The sequence below is a fragment of the Phialemonium atrogriseum genome (assembly GCF_030411735.1).
Source record: "Phialemonium atrogriseum strain 8032-3 unplaced genomic scaffold QBC33scaffold_4, whole genome shotgun sequence".
NCBI classification, from domain to species: Eukaryota; Fungi; Ascomycota; class Sordariomycetes; order Cephalothecales; family Cephalothecaceae; genus Phialemonium; species Phialemonium atrogriseum.
Window position 1 is genome coordinate 306,742 of NW_026848141.1, and position 18,911 is coordinate 325,652.

At 53.7% G+C, this 18,911-nt stretch overlaps 5 protein-coding genes across 5 annotated transcripts; 1 reads left to right on the forward strand and 4 right to left on the reverse strand.

The window, feature by feature from the left end:
• The first annotated feature begins 1,002 nt into the window (after positions 1–1,002).
• QBC33DRAFT_527762 (uncharacterized protein) lies at positions 1,003–3,458 on the forward strand. Its single transcript, XM_060427004.1, has one exon. The coding sequence runs from the start codon at positions 1,302–1,304 to the stop codon at positions 3,234–3,236; it is 1,935 nt and encodes a 644-aa protein (XP_060286579.1). The 5' UTR covers positions 1,003–1,301; the 3' UTR covers positions 3,237–3,458.
• A 4,206-nt stretch (positions 3,459–7,664) lies between these two features.
• On the reverse strand, positions 7,665–9,806 carry QBC33DRAFT_263633 (cytochrome P450). Its single transcript, XM_060423119.1, has 4 exons — positions 9,359–9,806; positions 9,154–9,279; positions 8,321–9,089; positions 7,665–8,222 (listed from the first exon to the last, which is right to left on the reverse strand). Exons 1-4 carry the CDS (start codon positions 9,614–9,616, stop codon positions 7,789–7,791), a joined length of 1,587 nt encoding a protein of 528 aa, XP_060286580.1. The 5' UTR covers positions 9,617–9,806; the 3' UTR covers positions 7,665–7,788.
• Positions 9,807–11,551: 1,745 nt separating this feature from the next.
• QBC33DRAFT_445443 (ubiquitin carboxyl-terminal hydrolase) lies at positions 11,552–12,716 on the reverse strand (the record flags this gene model as incomplete). Its single annotated transcript, XM_060424327.1, has 3 exons — positions 11,552–12,499; positions 12,620–12,633; positions 12,695–12,716. 3 exons carry the CDS (start codon positions 12,714–12,716, stop codon positions 11,552–11,554), a joined length of 984 nt encoding a protein of 327 aa, XP_060286581.1.
• Positions 12,717–13,254: 538 nt separating this feature from the next.
• QBC33DRAFT_527773 (uncharacterized protein) lies at positions 13,255–15,799 on the reverse strand. The gene is made up of 6 exons (XM_060427005.1): positions 15,532–15,799; positions 15,261–15,471; positions 14,983–15,200; positions 14,581–14,804; positions 14,204–14,521; positions 13,255–14,146 (listed from the first exon to the last, which is right to left on the reverse strand). The coding sequence occupies exons 1-6, from the start codon at positions 15,704–15,706 to the stop codon at positions 13,562–13,564; spliced, it is 1,731 nt and encodes a 576-aa protein (XP_060286582.1). The 5' UTR covers positions 15,707–15,799; the 3' UTR covers positions 13,255–13,561.
• QBC33DRAFT_527776 (glutathione S-transferase) lies at positions 15,799–17,293 on the reverse strand. Its single transcript, XM_060427006.1, has 7 exons — positions 17,133–17,293; positions 17,044–17,079; positions 16,794–16,982; positions 16,695–16,732; positions 16,607–16,626; positions 16,387–16,551; positions 15,799–16,320 (listed from the first exon to the last, which is right to left on the reverse strand). Exons 1-7 carry the CDS (start codon positions 17,271–17,273, stop codon positions 16,109–16,111), a joined length of 801 nt encoding a protein of 266 aa, XP_060286583.1. The 5' UTR covers positions 17,274–17,293; the 3' UTR covers positions 15,799–16,108.
• Between the last annotated feature and the right edge of the window lie 1,618 nt (positions 17,294–18,911).

An 18,911-nucleotide genomic window follows, 5' to 3' on the forward strand; every position in this document is an offset into this window, starting at 1 on the left:
ATGCAAGTGATGGCGGGGTGGCCTGCAAGATGGGCTATCCCAGGCAGGTTGCTGGGTGCTCTTATTAACTGGAAAGTCACGAGATGCGGCTCTGCACAATAGCAGAGCAACCAGCGCTGATGCACACAGGCGTACGGGCTTGGACTCGGGGTTAATTGAGGGCGGGTGTCATTGTATGCAGACCACGAGCTCGTGATGTCCCCGCGCCGCTCCTATTTGCGGCAGGACTTCTCCCGGTTTGATTAGGTAGGTATGCACGGTTAGGCACCTTGCAGTCCCGGCACGAGAAATGGGATACAGCGTGGGGACCGGTTACGGGTTGACGCTGCGTGGCGAGCGATCGCGAAGGGGCGAAGGGAAGGAGCAGAGAGAAGAAGGAGCAGGACAGCCCGACCTCCAAGGTAGTCATCTTGGGCCGCAAAATATCGGCACAGCAACAGACGCTCGACATCAGCTAACTTACCTACGTAGCCTATCGTTGCGCCAGCGACAACTTTGGCACCCGACTCTTCGCACCCCGAAATTCTCAGCTTCTAGCCCCACTCCATTTACGTTTGCCAGCCCGCGTCGTTCCCATGTCGGTAGGGCGGCAAGAGAAACCCGACCCTGCAGTCTTTGCCTCGACAGGGATCCTCGCGAACCTGGTGGAAGTCACGATCAAGGGCTCTGAGTGCCCAGGTGGTGTGACGCGGGAACAAATATGTGACACCGCTGCAAAGAGTTAAACAGCGGACCTCTCATTTTCACCTATAAGTATACCTACCTAGGTAGTACGCACATTGCGTGGTATTTCTTGGCGTAAATACTGCAGGGCGGCTGTCTGCCCGGTTGAAATGTAAAAAGGCATATCCTTGTAGCCGTAGTTGCGCTAAGTACTTTCCAGGATTGGTTCCCGGTGTGGATCCCGGTGTGGGTCTTTCCGCTCACCTGCCTTGTGGGGTACACACGCGCGGTGCGAGTCCCCACAGTATTTTTATCTGCTGTTGCTCTGCTACGCCCTACGGGCAAGCTGAGGCGACCCTGCTGAAACCTGACCTCCTCGTCGACAGACTGATTTTAGATCTCGTCTGCCCCAAACATCACCGCGATCAGAGTCGTTCAAAGTCAAGCATGCATCGTTTGCACGGATTGTCAGCCGAGCCAGAACACTGTTATCTCAGAGATAAAAGCAACACTTCTCTCGGCCCTCCATTCCCGCGACATACTGCCGGTCCAGCCATTGTCGCGACCTCGTCGCGTTGCAGAGACGCAACCGAATAGTTTTTATATCAAGTGATGGAAGCCCGCCATCTGTCGAGGCCATGGCGAACCCCATTAGTCGACCGTTGAGCTCCCCTGGGGGAACGTCGCCGGACCCGAGTAGTACTGCAAGCGGTTTCAGGTCGAACCCATCCTCGACAACGCAGGCTACTGGAATCGCCCACGTCTCCATTCCGGCTTCGAACATGTTTCGGGACGTATCCTACCGGTCGCCTGCTAGTTCGTCGGACTCGTCCGTCCCATGCAGAGGCCCTTTTCCTGACTCCCGCACTCGTCTCTTCCCGCCCTTATTACCCACGCAGAGCCGGACCCTGCCGCCCTTTGAACTCACCGCTCGACTTGGAAATGTCTTGGCTGCCGATCTTTTACCCACTGGCTCGGAATCCAATTGCACGTCTTGGGAAGTTGAGGACGGGGCTAGTGACGGGGAGCATGCCAAGTACGGCCACAAGGACGGGGGATCGGATGACAAGCTTGAGATGCTCCAAGCTTTATGGGGCCAACTACAGGATCGGCGTTATACGGCCCGAGAGCTCCGGGCGAAATTATCGGAAAAGCGGGCGAAGTTACGGGAACTGAGGAAGCAGAAGGACGATACGGACAACCATTTCATGGGCCTTATACGGCCTCATTTCCCAAGCAGCCACCGCTTAACCTTCGCCACAGACTTGATAATTCGACGATTCAACGAGATGCAAAGTATTCGGTCTGCCTATCATGTCCTGGAGAACGAAGTCGAAGAGCTCGAAATCCAACTAGATGAAGAGCAGGGTTCACGCGAAACACTAGAGGCCCAGTTCTTCAGCTATCTGGAGGCTTCCGCTCGTGGCAATAGACCCCAAGATGCGTCACCCTCTGAGTCGGATACAGACAGCTATGCTCCCCCGTCAAGGGCATCCTTGTTGGGAATCCCAGCCGATCGTCCTGCCGACATCCACCCGCTTTACAGGCGTCTTCTCGATGCAGTTGGCGACCGGGAGCTTGCCCGAGAACATCATATGGACCTAGTTATGCACCGCGATTCAATATTGTATAACCTGGACTTGTCTCTCAAGCGGGGACGGCAACGCGCTGCTGAAGGAAATCCTAATTTTCAAGCCCCTGTATCCGACGACGACGGTCAGCTTGAGCCCCTGAAAGTCTTGGTAGAAGAGCCTGGCAGGTTAGACGAAATTTGTGCCCTGTACAAGTTGGCCATCAACGAAGATGACTACGACTTCTTGAAGGTTTTTGGCGAAGAGGAGGCCGATGTGCAGAACACGCTGGAGGAGGCAAAGGAGGAGTGCGAACGGCTGATGCAATTGTGCAAAAGGATGGGCGTGATGCGAAAGAACGCCCCATACCACGAAGAGTACACCATCTTCTCCGAAACGGACGTGCTCGTGGCTGCCGGCACGATGAGCATCGATCAAGAGCATGGCCCCGAGCTTGAAGAAGGCCTGGCAGATCCACGCTTCCCAGTCCTCCTATCGAATCCTCGTCATATCCTTGAGCCTGAACCCCTGACGGCAAAGGGCGCACTCAAAACCGCCACTATGCTTGCAAGGGATGACCCGTCGAGAGCGCAACTAGTAGCAGCGTCTATGAAGGAGTACGGCATCTCCACCCTCCTGGTCGAGGCAGCAGGAGAGAATAAGTCCGACTACATCAACAGATGGCTCCTGCACCGACTCCGCACCTCTCCATTGGAGGCTGAGCTCCTCTATACGGTTTTTTCAACAAAGCTCAAGGTCCGCAATCTAAGGCGCTGGCAGGAAGATGTGTTATATTATTGGTCTCGCGACAGGGCCAATCGACCAGTCGAGGCCTTCGAAGGACCTATTACCACGAGGGATTCGCTTGTGATAGACGGTGATACCTGTTGGGATAATTTCAACTCGGTTATCGAGGTTTCTTCGCAGCCACAGAGCGAACCGGGATACACTCCGAAAAGACTGTCTCGCCGTCTGTCCAGACTCTTGCGGACTGTCCACTAATCTAGCTGTCCAGACGGTCGAACTTAGCGACCTCTCGGTCAGGCTGGCACAATTCTGGATACTTCCAATGTTTGATTTCATATGTTTCTGCAGCGAACGTATCTTAAGTTTGTATACACAGAGCGGCAAGCGGGCTTGGGTTTTTTTTTTTTTTTTTTTGGGCTTCATCGGGGTTTTAGAGGTCTCCTATTTGGATCTGTAATGTTTGGGATGGTCAGGTCTTCTCCTAGGATCCGGAAGGTTTTGTGCGTTATGCTGGGTTTTATGGTGTCTCCCTTTTCCTTCTGGTTTCAGGATACCCTCTTGGCATGCATAAATAACCTGTATTAGTATCGTGTTGCACATGAAATAGGTATTTAGAGATAGGTAGTCTGTCGGGGATTTAATTATAAGGAGGTCCCGTTGAGCCGCAAAGTTGAGATGTGATGACCCCTGAGCAGTACCCCTAGTTACCTAGGTACCTAGGTATGTAGTAAAATGTACAAGTCACGTGTATTTCACGTACATGCATGTACTCCATACTTTTTACCCAGGCAATCCCCACCTTCGCGGCCCGAGCCTCCTGTCCTAGTGATGGGGCCTAATGGCGGCTAATCCCCGCTCTGAACGGAGTACAGATGTATATACATTTACGGATAGCCGGCCAGCATCCAATACCCTTAAAGCGGCGACAGGCTGGAGACGTGCACTCCATCAAAGCGCGTGACTGCATGGGGTGCTGCCGTGTCCCGGGACTTTGGTCCAATCGTGCAGCTTTGATAAAAACGAAGGGGGGTAGGAAACACCTTCTACGAATCGCTAGCTTGCAAACACGTAACTGTGTATTACCTCGCTTGCTCCCACCCCCCCTTCATTGGGTGCGTTGCTGCGTTCTTCTTCCCCTTCGCTATTTCGATCTTATCACACGTTTAAATGAGTCATCGATGGGGAACGGACCCGGCGTGACCTCTGAGACGACGCAGGCAGAGCGCCGGCACTCCATGGTCGGACGAATCGACTCCTTCGAGAACGTGGGCTGATGGGATGCGGCTCTCGCCATGTCTGGGGTGGGGAATATACCGAGGGCAGGTAAATGGGGTGAGGATGCAATGGACTTGGGGGATTTCAACGCATCTTTTTAACATCATTCTTTTTCTTCTTTACGAGAGCAGAACCCCGAAGACCTGCGGCGCCGTTGTCCACCACTTCCCAGAAAACAATCATGATCTGGTCACCGGTCGACCAGTCCTGCCCACCGTGTCTCGGGCTGGTACAGTACATGCAGGCTTCAGCCCCATGTCCCCTACCCCATTCCCGATCCGTTGACTGAGCGAGTTTGGGTGGGGAGGTGGGGGAATGCAGGGCTGTCGTTGGATCATTGGATGTCAGTTGAGACATCTTGTTTTCTTTTGCCATTTTGATGATTTGCTATCAATTGGTTGGTCGAGAAAGGCGTGCTTCCTTTCAAACAGGCTGCCACCATTCTGGCGGTGAGCGGCTATCTCTGCACAATGAATAATTGATTCGAGTCCTCAAGATGCTTAGATGGCATTCCTGGATGTCTTGTGGAAAGCCAAGGCGACAGACCATAAGTCTAATTCTTGTTCTATCAGACAAAAGAAACACTCCCCTTTAACGTATCGGGCTAGTTATGCAGCTCTCCGTGCATTAGTGTGACACGGCCCTTGAAAACCCGTCCATTGCATCCAGCCTACTGGCAAAAATGAAAGGCGAAGAAACCATCAACACTTTCCGTACCAGGGTCCCCATCGTAGACTTCTTTTAGTAACTGCCCTCCATGGTGCCGGGGGCCTAGTTATCCCGAATCATCCGTCTGAAAAGGTACAAGATCCGAGTGGTGCATTCTGGGGTCGGAGGTTCACCGATATTGAGTGATAGGCTCCGTTTGGCCCGACCGGCCTCGGTGGAGTGAATGGCCCTTTTCCGGGGGTTGACTCCCACTCTTCTTAAGAATCCTCCGGAATGAGTGACGGAGTGCATTTATGCAGTTGCCACCTTTGCTGTTAGCACTCTTAGCCCGGCCCCCAGCTGGTCCTGGCTCGCCAGGATCCTGCACTTGACGCCCTGAGTGGGACGCCGCGGACGAGGATGCTCTCCGGTGCAATCCCACGAGGACCTCATCGAAGAGCCTCTGGATGGAGTGGGTCAATGAAGTAGCCCTTCCCTTACCCTCCTCCTTCACCTCCGCGTCATCTTTCAATTCCTGGAGCTGCCGAGGCCCTATGGTTTTGTTAGTCATTCAAGGCAACCCAAGAGACGGCGGAGGGCCTGGTCTGTCAAGACGCATGATGCTCAAGAGCCACCCCAACAGTACTCACCTGATGAACGGTTTAATATCAAGGAGCCTATTGCTTTACTCTCCATCTTGCATCCATGGCCCCCGTGGACTTCCCTCCCAGGGAGGGAAGATACCAAGTTATTTTCAGGTTCTTGTTCTATCCACCCAGACTTGGCAGTTTGGTTGACCAGAGACGTCCGCGCTTCTGATGGAACTTGGCTGTCCTCCAAAACTGCCATTTTCAATTTCCTGAAGACGTTCGCAAACGACCCTAGGCGGCGGTCCGGGCGAATTCGGTCACTCTTCTCAATCCGCCGTCGTCGGACAAGATATCTCCCACCGAGGGGCAGGGATCCCCCTTTGTTTCCTCCGTCTCTCTCGTCCTCACTCACCAACTGCTCTTTCATTGCTATACTCTCAACCCCTGGACAATTTACAGAGTTAGCAAAGGATTTCCTCGTTCGGATATTGGGTTGGAGTAGGTATGGTTATACTTTTTTGACGTATTCTTCTCAATATGTCCCGCGCCCTCCGACTCCTGTGCGGACCCCTACCGCTCGAGGCTTGTTCGACCTCCAGAGAGGTTGTGTCCCTGGGGCTCCGGGTGGATTGCTGCTCATGCTGTATCGAGTTTGTCTGTCCCTTGAGGGATGTTCTTGAGAAAGCCACTTGCTTGCCTGGGGGATTGAGGAGCTTTGCGGCACTCTTTGCCAACTTGACCCGGTTGGGATCGTTACGGGAGGCATGACTGATTATGGAATTATCGCTCTTGGTGGCCGGCTCAGGTCTGCAGTTAACAGTTGGTTGGGTTGGTTTAGGCATAGTAGATAGCTGAATGGGTGGTACGAGTTGAACGTCGTCGGAACCGGGATCCTGACTGGAGCTCGCCATGTTTGCAGCTTGTCACCTCGATGCACCTCTCAGGGATGATGATCCCAGTGGTGGGCTATAAACCGGAGGGACAAGTGCGAGAGTTGACACGGGCAATAAAATGATTCTGAACCGTAAGATGAACTACCAAAACTGGTTGATGGTAACAGACTGGCAGAGATATTATGGCAGTAAATAACAACCCACCGATCTCTCTAGCACAGATTTGAAGCCTATGTACTGGCAAGAACCACATTTGCCGATTGCTCATCGCAGCTTCCCTTTCCGACCAAATAGACAAGTTCAATAAACCCTACTTGTACCTACCTACTTAACTACCTAAATATATGCATTGAAACAAAACAATCTCGGAACTCTCAACCAAACATGGCACCTGAGTTGCAGACTCGACCTCCGCTAGGATCCAAAAAAAGCGAGAGTCCAGGTAGGTGAGGTACAGCAACATGTTGATGTGCCGGACAGACCCCGGGCCTGGAGCTGGACCCGACATGCCACCCGCCCCCACAATCCACACCTTCCGTGTTCATAATATGCTTGTCCGACAGCACCTTCCACTAAGCGTCGCCATCTCCCACGCTTAGATCAAAGCATTTGAAAAGAAGACAAAAAGGCAGAAAGATAGGGGCTTTCATGGGGCGAACTCTCAGGGGCAAACGTTCAGGGGTAATCTTTCGGCACAGCCGAACTCTCCGCCAACTCGAAGCCCCGCAGCTCACATGGGCGGCGGTATACCCGGCGTTCTTTTCTCCACGACCCGGATGGAGCGAGGAGCACATCGTATCAATTCTGGCGATGTCCATTGAGGGTGTGCTGGATACTGGCTGCCTCCACGAAAAGAGGGAGTAGATCCATCCTTTGTTTCCGACCGGACCATGTGAGAGTGCGAGTGAGGATGAAAAGAATGAACCAGTGATTGGTGGCCGGCCTCAAGGAGGTGGAGGGATAATCGATTGAATTCTCGGCCTAGATATGGCCATAATATGTGTGTACATCAGATTCCTTACAGCCGTTTCATCAGTCCCTGCTCCTTCCATAACCCGATCCTAATCGCTCATAGTATCCAACCAATGCCTCCTAGCACCCAAACCCCGAATCCGATCATGCGTTTTTTTTCCTTTTCGTATGTATGTACATAAAAGCTAGGTCCATATACATACCATGTAGCGGCCAGGGAGCTCTAGGTCCTGACGCCCTGGGACCATGGTGTATCGATTAGTTTTCCCTCTCTCCTTTTCCCATCCTCGCCGTCTTCTCCCGTCGCCTTTACGCAAGGCTCTTGTTATCACCAGCCTTCTAATGGCCGTACGCCACAGTCTATGCAGTCTCGCCAAAAGGTCCTAATACAAAAAGCTCAAGACATTCGAACGCCCCGCGCCAAAAACCTCACGCCGCCGACCCCGCCGGCCTCCTCCTCCTGAACAGGACCTGCCCTTCGGGGTTCGGCGTCTTGGACATCATCATGATGACGGGCCTGGGCCTCTCCTCGCCATCCTTGAGCCGCAGGTCGTAGTTGAGCAGCACGTGCGCCAGAATCATCTTGATCGAGTTCCCGGCGAAGAAGCGGCCCGGGCAAGCGTGCTTGCCCGCGCCAAAGTGCATGTTGGTGTCGCCGATGCTCGTGAACTGGTGCCGGTTCGCGTCCTCGGGCGACCGCTGCCGCATCCGGTAGAACCGGAGAGCGTCGAACCGGTCCGCGTCCCGGTACAGCCGCTCATCGCGCGAGATGCCCGCCAACGGCGTGAGGAGCTTGGTCCCCGGCGGGAGGTGGGTGCCGTCTGAGAGGTCGATGGGCTTGATGACTTTGCGGATGAAGGCAGCTGGAGGGCCGTTTGTGTCAGTAGCTTGTCCCAAATACCCTGTGCAGGGCATAATAGGGGGTGATTTGAACGTCATGATGTGGGCTCTAGGTACTTACTGACGTTGCCCCCTAACCGCTGGGCCTCCTTAATAAAGCTGTCCATCTTCTTCAGCTGGCCCATGCTTTCCCTCTTCGCCCAGCCATCGTTATTCTCAAGCACCTCGAACGCCTCTTCTCTAAGCTCTTCCTGCCACTCTGTGTGTGCTGCTAAGTCGAATAAACATTCTGCTGCCAGGTTGGTTGTCGTGTGAATCGCGGCCGCACTCAGGATCAACTGCAACTCCGTCTGAGTCTGAATGTCCACCTTATCCTCCTCGGGCAAGGTATCGAGTAACCACTGAATGAAGTCATCCGGCTTGTTCTCCTCGAAGCCGGGGGACTCCATATCTCGGAGTCGCTGTTCGATAATCGGTCGCAGTATGCTCTTCGCCTGGGTAATATCTCTGTCGATACTCCTCAAGTCCGACACCAGATACTGCACGATTGGGCGCATCCATTCGGGGAAGAACTGCAGCTTGACGGCGGCAATGAACACGTGGATGGCGTAGTTGACCGACGTGTCCATCCACTTTTCGTTGCGGTTGACAGCCGGTCCGACAAAGACATAGCCGGTCATCCGCGCGACGGCGCGCAGCGTGAAGGGTTGGAGTTTAACAGGGGTCCAGTCTTCACAGTCGGATATCTCAGTCGTCATGATGTATTCGAGTTCGCCTCTCAACCTGGGGGCGAGCCGTGCAAGGTTTGCAGAGAGCTTCGTGCGGATGAGAGTGGAAAGTAGTGGGCCGTTATGGCCGGGACAGAATCCAGTGTACTTGCTCAACATGGCCTGCTTACGCGGTAAGAACGATAGGACAACATGGCAAAAGGGGGGATTCAGGCTTAGGACCGACCTCGCGCACTGCCTCGGTGGCACTGAGGACATCCTCGGGCAAACTTTTCAGCTCGCCGAGGAACTTTGGGGGAATCAAAACCTGGACGCCTTCTGTTGCCTTGATCTTGTATACTCTGTCGTAAAACTGGAATGGAGTTAGTCGCCAATGGGCCCCATAAGTTGCTCTGCTCGGGCGGACTTGGGAGTTTGGAGGGACTGTTGACCTTGTTGTAACTATCCCGAACCAAGTTCTCGGCATCAAATATCCATTTCGACTTTCCAGCCTTGTAGAATGGAACATCGACGCCACTGGCCCTGCCGAACGGGTGGAACAAGTAAACCAGTGATAGTATGCATAGGATCGCAACATAGTAACTGGCATGACTGCTCCTGACAAGAACATGAGATTCAGGATGCGGGTTGACAGCCTCTTGCCGGAAGATGTTGTATCCCCCGAAGGAGAAGGTAGTGTTGGCCGACATTTAGGGTAGAGTAGAAGGTAAGAAAGATGCGACCCAATGGGGTCGTGTTGCCTGTCGCGCGACTGAATATTGGGGGGAACAGATTAAGTATATCCGCGGCGACAAGTATGCGCCTTGCGGTGTTTCCTCTTTTCTAGTCGATGAAGACGGCTCAGCTGTGCCGACCGTTTGAGACCCGGCCTGGAGGCTGACAAGAGGGAGGAAGAACTCGATCGACAGGAATGGGGGAGCTCCGGTAGGTCGTGCCAAAGGCGACGGCCATTGAGGGAAGGCGTGGTAGCCCGGGACTGGAGAGTGGGAAATGAGTGGCAGTGTAAGTGAAAGCGCGATGACTGGGCATAACAGTTCTGTCTCCAGTTCGTTCGCCGAGGATAGGTGGACTATGACCCGACTATGTATGGTATTTGAATATGGTGATCACCAGTGCGGCAGAGCCTTTCTGGACGATGGCTCAGCACATGGTGTAATCGTGAGTCGGCACGACAAAAGGGAAAACAAATCCCCACGTAGAACACGGTAAACGAGAGATAGAAGAAAGAGAAATAGATCGGAACCTGGAGAAACATGGAAGGCACGACGGAAACAAGCCCCCTGTGACGGCGTCTGGGTTTCCATGCTGGAACGGAAAAAGGATGAAGTTGCAGCGAGGACAGGATCGACAGTTCACAAGGGGTCAGCGGGGAGTAGCGCGGTACTCGAGCTCTCCGAAGATGGCTGAGATGTCGGCCTGGGACTCTGTCAAGGAGCGTGGGCCCGCAAACAGTAGCAGTCGCAGTGACCTCTGGATAATTGAAGCGCAGGCGAGGAGGCATGCGATGGGACCTGCAACGCCTCCATGTCAGAGCTGAAACAGGGTGTCGATTGGTGGGACGGGAAGTGCAGGTGCCGGGCCTAGTTTCAGGGCTCCAAATCGGCTTGCCGCCAGCTGGCCGGCCGGGGCTGTGGAGTCGCGTGGAAGCAACCGAAGCTTCCAGCCGCAGGACCTAGCCTCAACTAGCGCCTCATCCCCACATGGATGGACGCCTCCTGGCGGGTTTGACGTCCCCGGTATCGAATTGCCCGAGAGCTATGAAGAATGAACAGAGACCTCTGCGCGAAATCGGGGGTCATCCCATAGCGTCCCATTCCGCCTTTCTGGCGCCATTTTCTTGACCCGTTTCTAGCTGCTCCTCGAGGCCCAGTCTTCATCCCGTTATTATCCTGGTGGGTTGGATGAAGAAATAAGGCAAAATCATGTGGCTTTTTGATTATTTTCCGCAGAGCTGAGTCCTGACAGACTGGAGTCTCAATGTCGTTTAAGCATTTGAGCCGAAACATTCGCATTACCTGCCAAGCCAACGGCCAGGAAAAGGCGCAGGTCCCGCGGGAAAGTCCTGCCTAGGCATTAAAACATCGGCTGCACTTGCCTTCGTCCATTCTATTCCTGGCTGGGGCCTTTTCCCTGCAACACTTGATTAATCATCTGGAACATCCCACTTTGGGCAGGTAGAAGGCCGACACTCAGCCCCGATTCTAGCTGCAGAAAGCTTGACTGGGAAAGATCTGGGGTAGCCCATGCTCCTTTCTTTCTAGAGCTGGGTTTCTTGGCTCCGGCATCCGGACCCCGCGCTCCATTGTACTGTTTCTGTTGGAAGTTCCGATTATCTGCCATAGACGTAGGTGAGGCAGAGTAGATGGCATGGAAACCCAGAAGTAGGAGTCGTTAGCGTAACCTGTAAACAGGTGTCTGTGTTCCTAGGGTAACACTGGTACTGACGACATGGTTACTATATGAGATGAACCCTCGGAGATGAAATCGGGAGCCAACAGGATCGTATCTCCAAAGGGCTGTTCGATAGCGCATGTTGAGTGATCTGATATCTCTAGAACTTTTTTTTCGAAAACTCAAGTTTAAAAAGGGATGAAAAAAGAGCACCCTCATGCGGCGGAATTATTTCACCCCTGCATCTCGACATCGTCACCTCCACCGCCGCCGCCCTTTTTGCGCTCCTCTATCCTCTTCTTCAGCTTGTCCTTGGCCTGGACGACCCATTTGTCGTACGCGCCCTCGCCCTCCCCCAGCTTCATGCCCACGGCGCCCTTGAGAACCTCTCCTGCGAAGCCGACAAAGTTGTGCCTCCGCAGCGCGTTTTCGAACCGCCAGTCGTTGCGCTTCCTCTCCTCCCTGGCCAGCAGGTCCATGTCGCCGAGCTCGCGCGCCCGCGCCCGCAGGTCCCTCACCATGGCGAGCAGGTTGAACCTGATCTCGGCGGCGTCGTACCTCGCGACCCGCCGCTGCAGCACCTCCATGACCTTTTCCGGGAACTCGCCCTGCCCGCACGCCCCGTGGCTGATGGGCGCCGGCTGGAGGCCGTCCAGCTCGTACAGCACCCCGTTGACCGGCGTGTAGGCGATGAAGTGGAACGCGTCCTCGCCCTCGTCCGCCTGCCGCTGCGTCTCGTCCACGAACGGGCTGCTGCGCGCGAAGCTGTTGTGCACATCTCGGATCTGCTCAGAGTTGCTGAGCGCCTCGCCCCGGAACTCGGGCGGCAGCGCCATCGTGAATTCGCGGAACTCTCCTAGCATCGCACCCACGTCTACGAATCCGGCCTCGCCCGCCGACGGGTCCGTCTTGTTGAGCAGCACGCTCAGCAGCGCCTGCGTGCCGCAGGCATTCTGGATGGTCTGCGCCGCAAAGAAGAGATTCTCTGATGCCTCGTGGTCGAACGTGCCGTCGAGCGGCTTGTCGGTGGCCCGGTATGGCGTGTCCGTCGGGTATTTGAAGAGGAAGATGACGCCATAGACGGGGTATAGCTCGGCTAGCGAGGAGGCGTCGAGGGAAAGGAGCTCTTCGAACTGGACATCTTTGACGCCGAGGTTATCGAGCAGGTAGGTGAAGACGCCCTGATAGAAGCGAAGGAATCAGCATTGATCACAGAGGAGTACTGCTAGGTGTAGGTGTGAGAGCTTCGCAGCGCCAGGACATGCAACAGTGAAAGCTCTCGGGCAGAAATCCCCACATACAGCATCGGATTCGACTGGTGATTCGCGCATTAGCCACCGAACCAGCCTGAGCTGCGCAACAGAGAAGCTACTGACTGGTGTTCCATCCGCCACTCATCTTCAATTGAAGACCGCTCTGCGGTCAGGATGCCTCCGGAAAAGGATCTTCTCGTCGAATTGGCGAGCTTGCAATATGAGCTTGACGCTTCGGGGAAATGGACGAGAACCGAAGCTGGGTAGGCTACAAGCAGACGACCGATTTCCGATGCCCGCGAATAGATATGGGGAAGATACAGGGTAAATTGCGGAAACCGTCGAGAGGAAGCTTCGCATTCGCTGCGGAAAGAATTCTAGGCAAACCTGCGGATGATGCAAGCTGGGCATTGAAGTCTGGTTGCCTCTTTCGGTAGGTACCTAGGTAGATAAGATAAAGCTTTTGCCAACTGGCTTCGTCATTGCCAGCTGCGACATCGATAACAGAGACAGCACAGTATGAGTTTATGTTTATAGAGGTCGAATTGCAAGGAAATACGGTTAAACTGGGGTAATTCATGGAATGACAGACATTCCCATAGCTACATTCATGATAGGCAAGATAGGTTGTCGATGTAGGGAGGAAACTGGCATATGCATGTGCCATGCGTTCTCATGAGAAAGTCACCTATACCATAGTCTTGGTGTGCACGTAGCACTGCAGTAAGCTACCTAGGTAGGGCAAGAGCAAGTTATTTTATACCTAAATCAGTACTAACAAGGCCGTCTGAACCGGCCTACCTAATCGTACAGTTAGTGCCACTTGTTACGGCATCCCCCGGACGCCATCGTAAGCCTAAGACTCTAAAAAGGTGCCAGAACAACTATCGACAAATTCAAGTTTGCCAAAATCGAGGCATTCCATAGTTAGTTAACTGTGGTCAGTTGAAAACCATAAAAACTCGCGCAAGAAATGCAGCGTCCGTGACTTTAGGCACCTGGAGGTGGCGGCGGAGGTTGATCGCTCGGGGGCGGAGGCGGAGCGGCGCCCGAAGGAGGAGGGGGCGGTGGAGCATTCGCATATTGCTGGATGAGCGCGGAGATATTCCCGGCAACAAGGCCTGGAGGAGCAACACCGCCTGGAGGGGGAGGGGGAGATAGGCCCGGAGGTGCCCCATAGCCACCATATCCGGGAACGCCTGCAAAGCCACCGTAGCCGCCTGGGGGGCCGGGGACGGCGCCGGGAACAGGCGCCTGATGCCATGGCGCGGCACCGGGTGCGGCTGAACCGCCGTAATTGTTCTGCTGTCCTCCACCGTAGTAGTGGTCACCACCATCACGGCTATCGTGTCCGCGGCCACCCCGGTCACGGCTCTCTCGGGCCCAAGGCGCGGGTCCCCCAGATGGACCGCCCTCATTGTTGTCACGGTCATTGTTACGGCGCCAAGGAGCAGGACCGCCTGTCGGACCACGCTGCCATGGTTTGACATCACCATTGCCGTTGGCCTGAGACCCTGGCCCTGCTTCGATACGAGCAGGAGCTGCTCCAGTGCCGCCGAGTTCTTGCATAAGTTGCTAAAGGGACGTTAGTATCAAAGAACAGTGGATCGTAGGGCGCTCGCAAGAACGTACCTCGTATTCCCGGTCAACGGCATCTCCGGCACCGACGCGAGCAGCAGGCCGGGCACCCATTGGACCATCGTTACGCCAGCTAGTACCTCGTTGTCTGTCCGGACAATCACGAGCCATATGGCCTGCATTACCGCAGGTGCGGCAAATGATACTCGCGGTATAGTTTTGCTTCTCGGGACAATCGTACTTGCGGTGGCCAATCTGACCACAGTTCTGGCAAGCCTGGTTTTCGTCGTCGCGAAGGGTACCGTTCAGAGCAGCAAGCTCACGCAGTTGGTTGCGCTTCAATTCATTCTGGCCTTCGGGGATCGACGCGGCCTGCAGTGCGATATTAGTAACCGTGTTGAAAACCTGGAGACAAGGAGCGGGTGACTTACAGTTTCAATGACATTGTGAATGAGCTTCTTGGCCTTGTTGACTTTCTCCTCGGTGTCTGCCATAATCAAGCAGTGAAGGTCCTCTTCCTGGTTGCTAGCGTGAGCGGCGTCAGAGCGGCCTTTGCCTTCTTTCACCGAGCCCTTGCCGCGAATTGCGATCTTGGCTCCAGACTCTCCTTCCATTTTCTTGAGAGTGTTGCCACGGGGTCCGATAAGTAAGCCAACTTTAGTAGGTAGAGCTAGGTGTTAGTGTATGATCAACTTGGGCAGAGCAGTGGATTAGAGTTAGACATGATCAGCCTGGGAGGCATAGCATCATGGCTGAATGCGACGAAATGCCCGGCATAACAGTACAGGGGAAAGATAGGAAGTAGTTAGAGGTTAGAGGGTTAGCAATCATACTGAAGTTAATCTCTGGATAGTCATTGACAGGCACGTAGACCTTCTCCTGCGTCTTAGTCGGCCGGCGATAGTCTTGTGGTGGGTGATAGTTGGGAATGATCTTCATCGCCTTCTCGATCAACTTGTGGCGCTCGTCTTCGAGGCGCTTCCTGTAGCGGTACTCTCGGGTGTTGACACGACGTCCGTGGTTGTCGTATTGTGGCGGAGGCGATGGCGACCTGCAAAGCTGGGTTAGGGCTGGGCTGGGGATTCGAGAGTGGGAGAAAGGAGCGACATACCTGTCACCGTCCGCTGGAACGACATCGTCGATCTTCAGCTTTTGAGTGATCTCCTCAATGCGCAAGTGGAGCGTGTAAGCCTCGAGTTGTTCGCTTGTCATGTTCGCAACGATAGCCGTCGGAAGACCCATCAGGCCAGCAGCCTTATTCTCGGTGGCGTCACCCCAGCGATTTCTCTTCTTGCGGCGCCGAGGGCCGTCGGGCTCAGATCCTAGCTTGAGGTCAGCATCATCCAGCATAGAAATCGTCGAATATAAACAGGGATGCTCACTCTCTGGGCTGCGACCGCGTTTCATCTCGCCGTTGCCGTTAGGATACTGCACCTGCACCGAGGCAAGCATGGCTGAGGTATCTTCTTCGCCATCTGATTTGTCGTCCCCGAAGCGGCGCATTTTCCCCAGGGGGATGTTATTAGAGCCGGTAATTCCCTGACTTCTCCACGCCATTTTGAGTATTTCTGATGAAGACGATGACTGTGGACGTTAGAACGATGAGGATGAGAGCCCAACAAAGCAAGAGGGACGCGACGGTTTTTGTAGGTGGGTTGGAAAGTAACTTTTTTTATCGCCACCAATGGACCTCCTTGTCTCCACAATGAATGAGTCGGGCATATCACGTGATCATAAAAGAGCCCCCAACGCTGTAGTCCGACATACGTCCACTTTGAATGCCCTGTACGTGAGTTGTTACGAAGTTGCATTACTTCCACTGCCTGAGTATGGCCACAATTAGGGGTGCTACATCATGAAGGCCTCATCACCTGACGCTATCAACTAATTCGAAGTCTCCCGGGTTGGCAGATTCGGAGCTTGGGGATGCCATTCTCGTTTACAGGTTTTCAGAAGTAATCATTTCTTCGCATCCGCAGCCATGCCCTGCTGAACCCATGCCCTGGCCTGCTCTGCTTTCTTGTCGAGCTCCTCTTGGGACAGGTTCTTCTGTTCCAAGGCAGTGTGCCTGGATGGCACATGGCGGCCCTTCTCAGATGCAGGCCGGGCAAGGACTCGCTCCAGCCAGGCCTTCAAGTGTGGGAAGTCGTCGATGTTTATCCCTGCCCAGTCTTTTGCGGAATCTCGTGTCAGCATAGCCCTCTCGGCCAAAGCGTGTGGAATGAGGGAAGTCTTACGATGGCCAGCTACCCATCCCCAAGACGACAAATCAGCGATGGTGATCTTGTCGCCAACAAGGTATGCATTGGTCTTCCCAAGCTGGGTGTTCATGACACCATACAGTCGACGAGTCTCATTCTGGTATCTGTTGATACCATACTCGATTTTCTCCGGCGCATAACCTCGAGACATCGTTAGTCGGGCACCGCCTTATTCGCACAAGATCTCCGGACTTACGGGCAAAGTGATTGGCTTGGCTGGGTTGATTGATGTTAGTTTTAAGATAGATCTGCACATGATCTGAGGCTTTCGCGAAGGAACCAACCCTTGCATTGGCCCAAGGCCGCCCATCTGCCAAAACAGCTACACAACTGTCAGTGGGAAAGAAACAAGCCGGAGGTCAACCGGATCGCGGGGCGCATACCCAGTTATTCGTCTCATAGTACTCTCGTGATCCCTGAGGATACGACACCTTGTGGCCTGTATCATAGCGGTCGACAAGATACTGCATGATGGAGCCGCTCTCAAATAGACGGATCGTACTACCGTCAGTAAAGGTGTCTGTCATGGCTGGAATCCGCCCGTTAGGGTTGATGTCGAGAAACCATGGCTCCTGTTATCGAGAATTAACCAGCCGTATCCCACTTCGGAAACTTCTCTATCCATCCACTCACCTTCTGAGTGTTTTTGCCGAGCTCGATGGCCGTGACCTGGGTGGCAGTTAGCACAGGGCCGATCTACGGACTCCAGTCTCGCAACTTGCCTTGTATTCCAGGCCGAGCTCCTCGAGCAACATCGTGACCTTGATGCCATTTGGCGTCTGAGCCGTGTAGAGGTGAATGTCAGTTTTGCGAGCCATTTTTGTTAACAGATGTGATCCAATTTGTGTGAGCCTTCTGTTCATTCGTAAATGTATATATCTACAGTTCCTTAAGAGGAAGAGCTGGCCCCTCACCAAGCTTTAAGTACCTAGGGACCCTTGCTTAGAAATCATATGCCGTCATAAGATTCTCGGATCCCAACCCGAGACGCACCGAGGACGGTCCAGGTGTGGGGTAGCCAAATGATCTATGGTAAGAGGGAAAGTAAGCATCTGATTATTAAACGCGTCAAGGTTGCATCACTGGTCGCTCCCTGCTCAACATGTTGTCCCGGAGGATCAAATTGGTGATGGCAATCGGTGCGGGGGAGAATGGAAACCCCACCTTCCATTTTTACTTGGCACTGCCTGCTATCGGCAGAGCCGGAATCCCAAGGAACCAAGATGGAGGAGGGTCGTAGATATCCCATTTCTCAACATACATCATACACACATAGTACCTACAACAATGTTGGTCCCAACATGGGACGGGCCGTCCCCGGGCAGCCTCGAGGCTCTAAATGCAATGGCCTCCAAGCCGCTCTAGCCAGGCTTTCCGGGCAAAGCAAGTATGCTTCTTGGCAGGGTGTGGCGGAGGTTGTGTTTCCTTGAGCGAACATCAGTTATCTGACGCATTTAGTGGTAAGAGTGCATGGGATTTGCTAGGTGAGGCAAGCACAACTCATGTTGTTGCTGGGAGCTTCCCGAGATGTGGACAAAGGAATCATTCCAGCCAAGGGACTATCTGATCATGGGAGCGGTCATTGAGGGGGTTTCCGCTGGATGGGATGTAAATAATCCGACGTGATCTGTTGCCAAGTCAATCCCAAGTCCCTGGCAACCATCCCAACTTCCTCTTGCCTAAGGCAAGGTAGAATAAATTCGTCTCCAGCCCATCATTCTCAGACATGTCTTCCTGCAAACGGATGAAGGCTATCTTGGGAACACCCTTGTAGCATGATGACGAGTCGCTATATTACATTAACCCACCCCCAAGTTACCCTTGAATTACTTGTCAAGAAAGATTATCGCGACAGCCGGTACCAATCCCCAGATAGAGATTGGAGAGCCAAGAAAAGCCAAGAGCGCTACACCATACGTATAGTTGCCCCGAAACTGGAAAGCACGAGCCTCACCTGATTGATTGGCTCCCCCTTTTTTCTGGTAACCCCAAAAGCAGCCGCAACTCAACGTCACCCCCTGAATTTGGCGATGGTCCAACGACAGAAGGCAACAATGCCAGCAAGGGAGTCCACGCTGCATTTATTTAGAGAGCAGGGTCATTGAAATCTTCATTTGCAGAAGGGTCTTTTACACACGAGTCACGATAAATCCAGGTAGGCAGGCAATAACGAATGGAAGGATTTGTTTCTCTTCTTTTGGTGTCTATTCCTGGCTTCCTAATTTCCAGGTTTTGCCAACTCCTTGGGAAACCGGATGTTGAAGGCTCCACCCATTGAGCCGACCCCAATGTTGGCCGCGCACTCGATCATCGCCGGTGTGTCGAGATACTGCTCGGCGATGGGAAGGAGGACCAAGACCTAATGCTGCATATGCCAGCTCTCTCCACCCCCACATCCCCTCTTTTTTGGTGATTGTTTTATTCCTTTTCCCAATTTTTTTCTTCTTTCTTGTTTTACCTTTAAATCCTTCCATCGTGACTCACCACAGGATGACGATCTC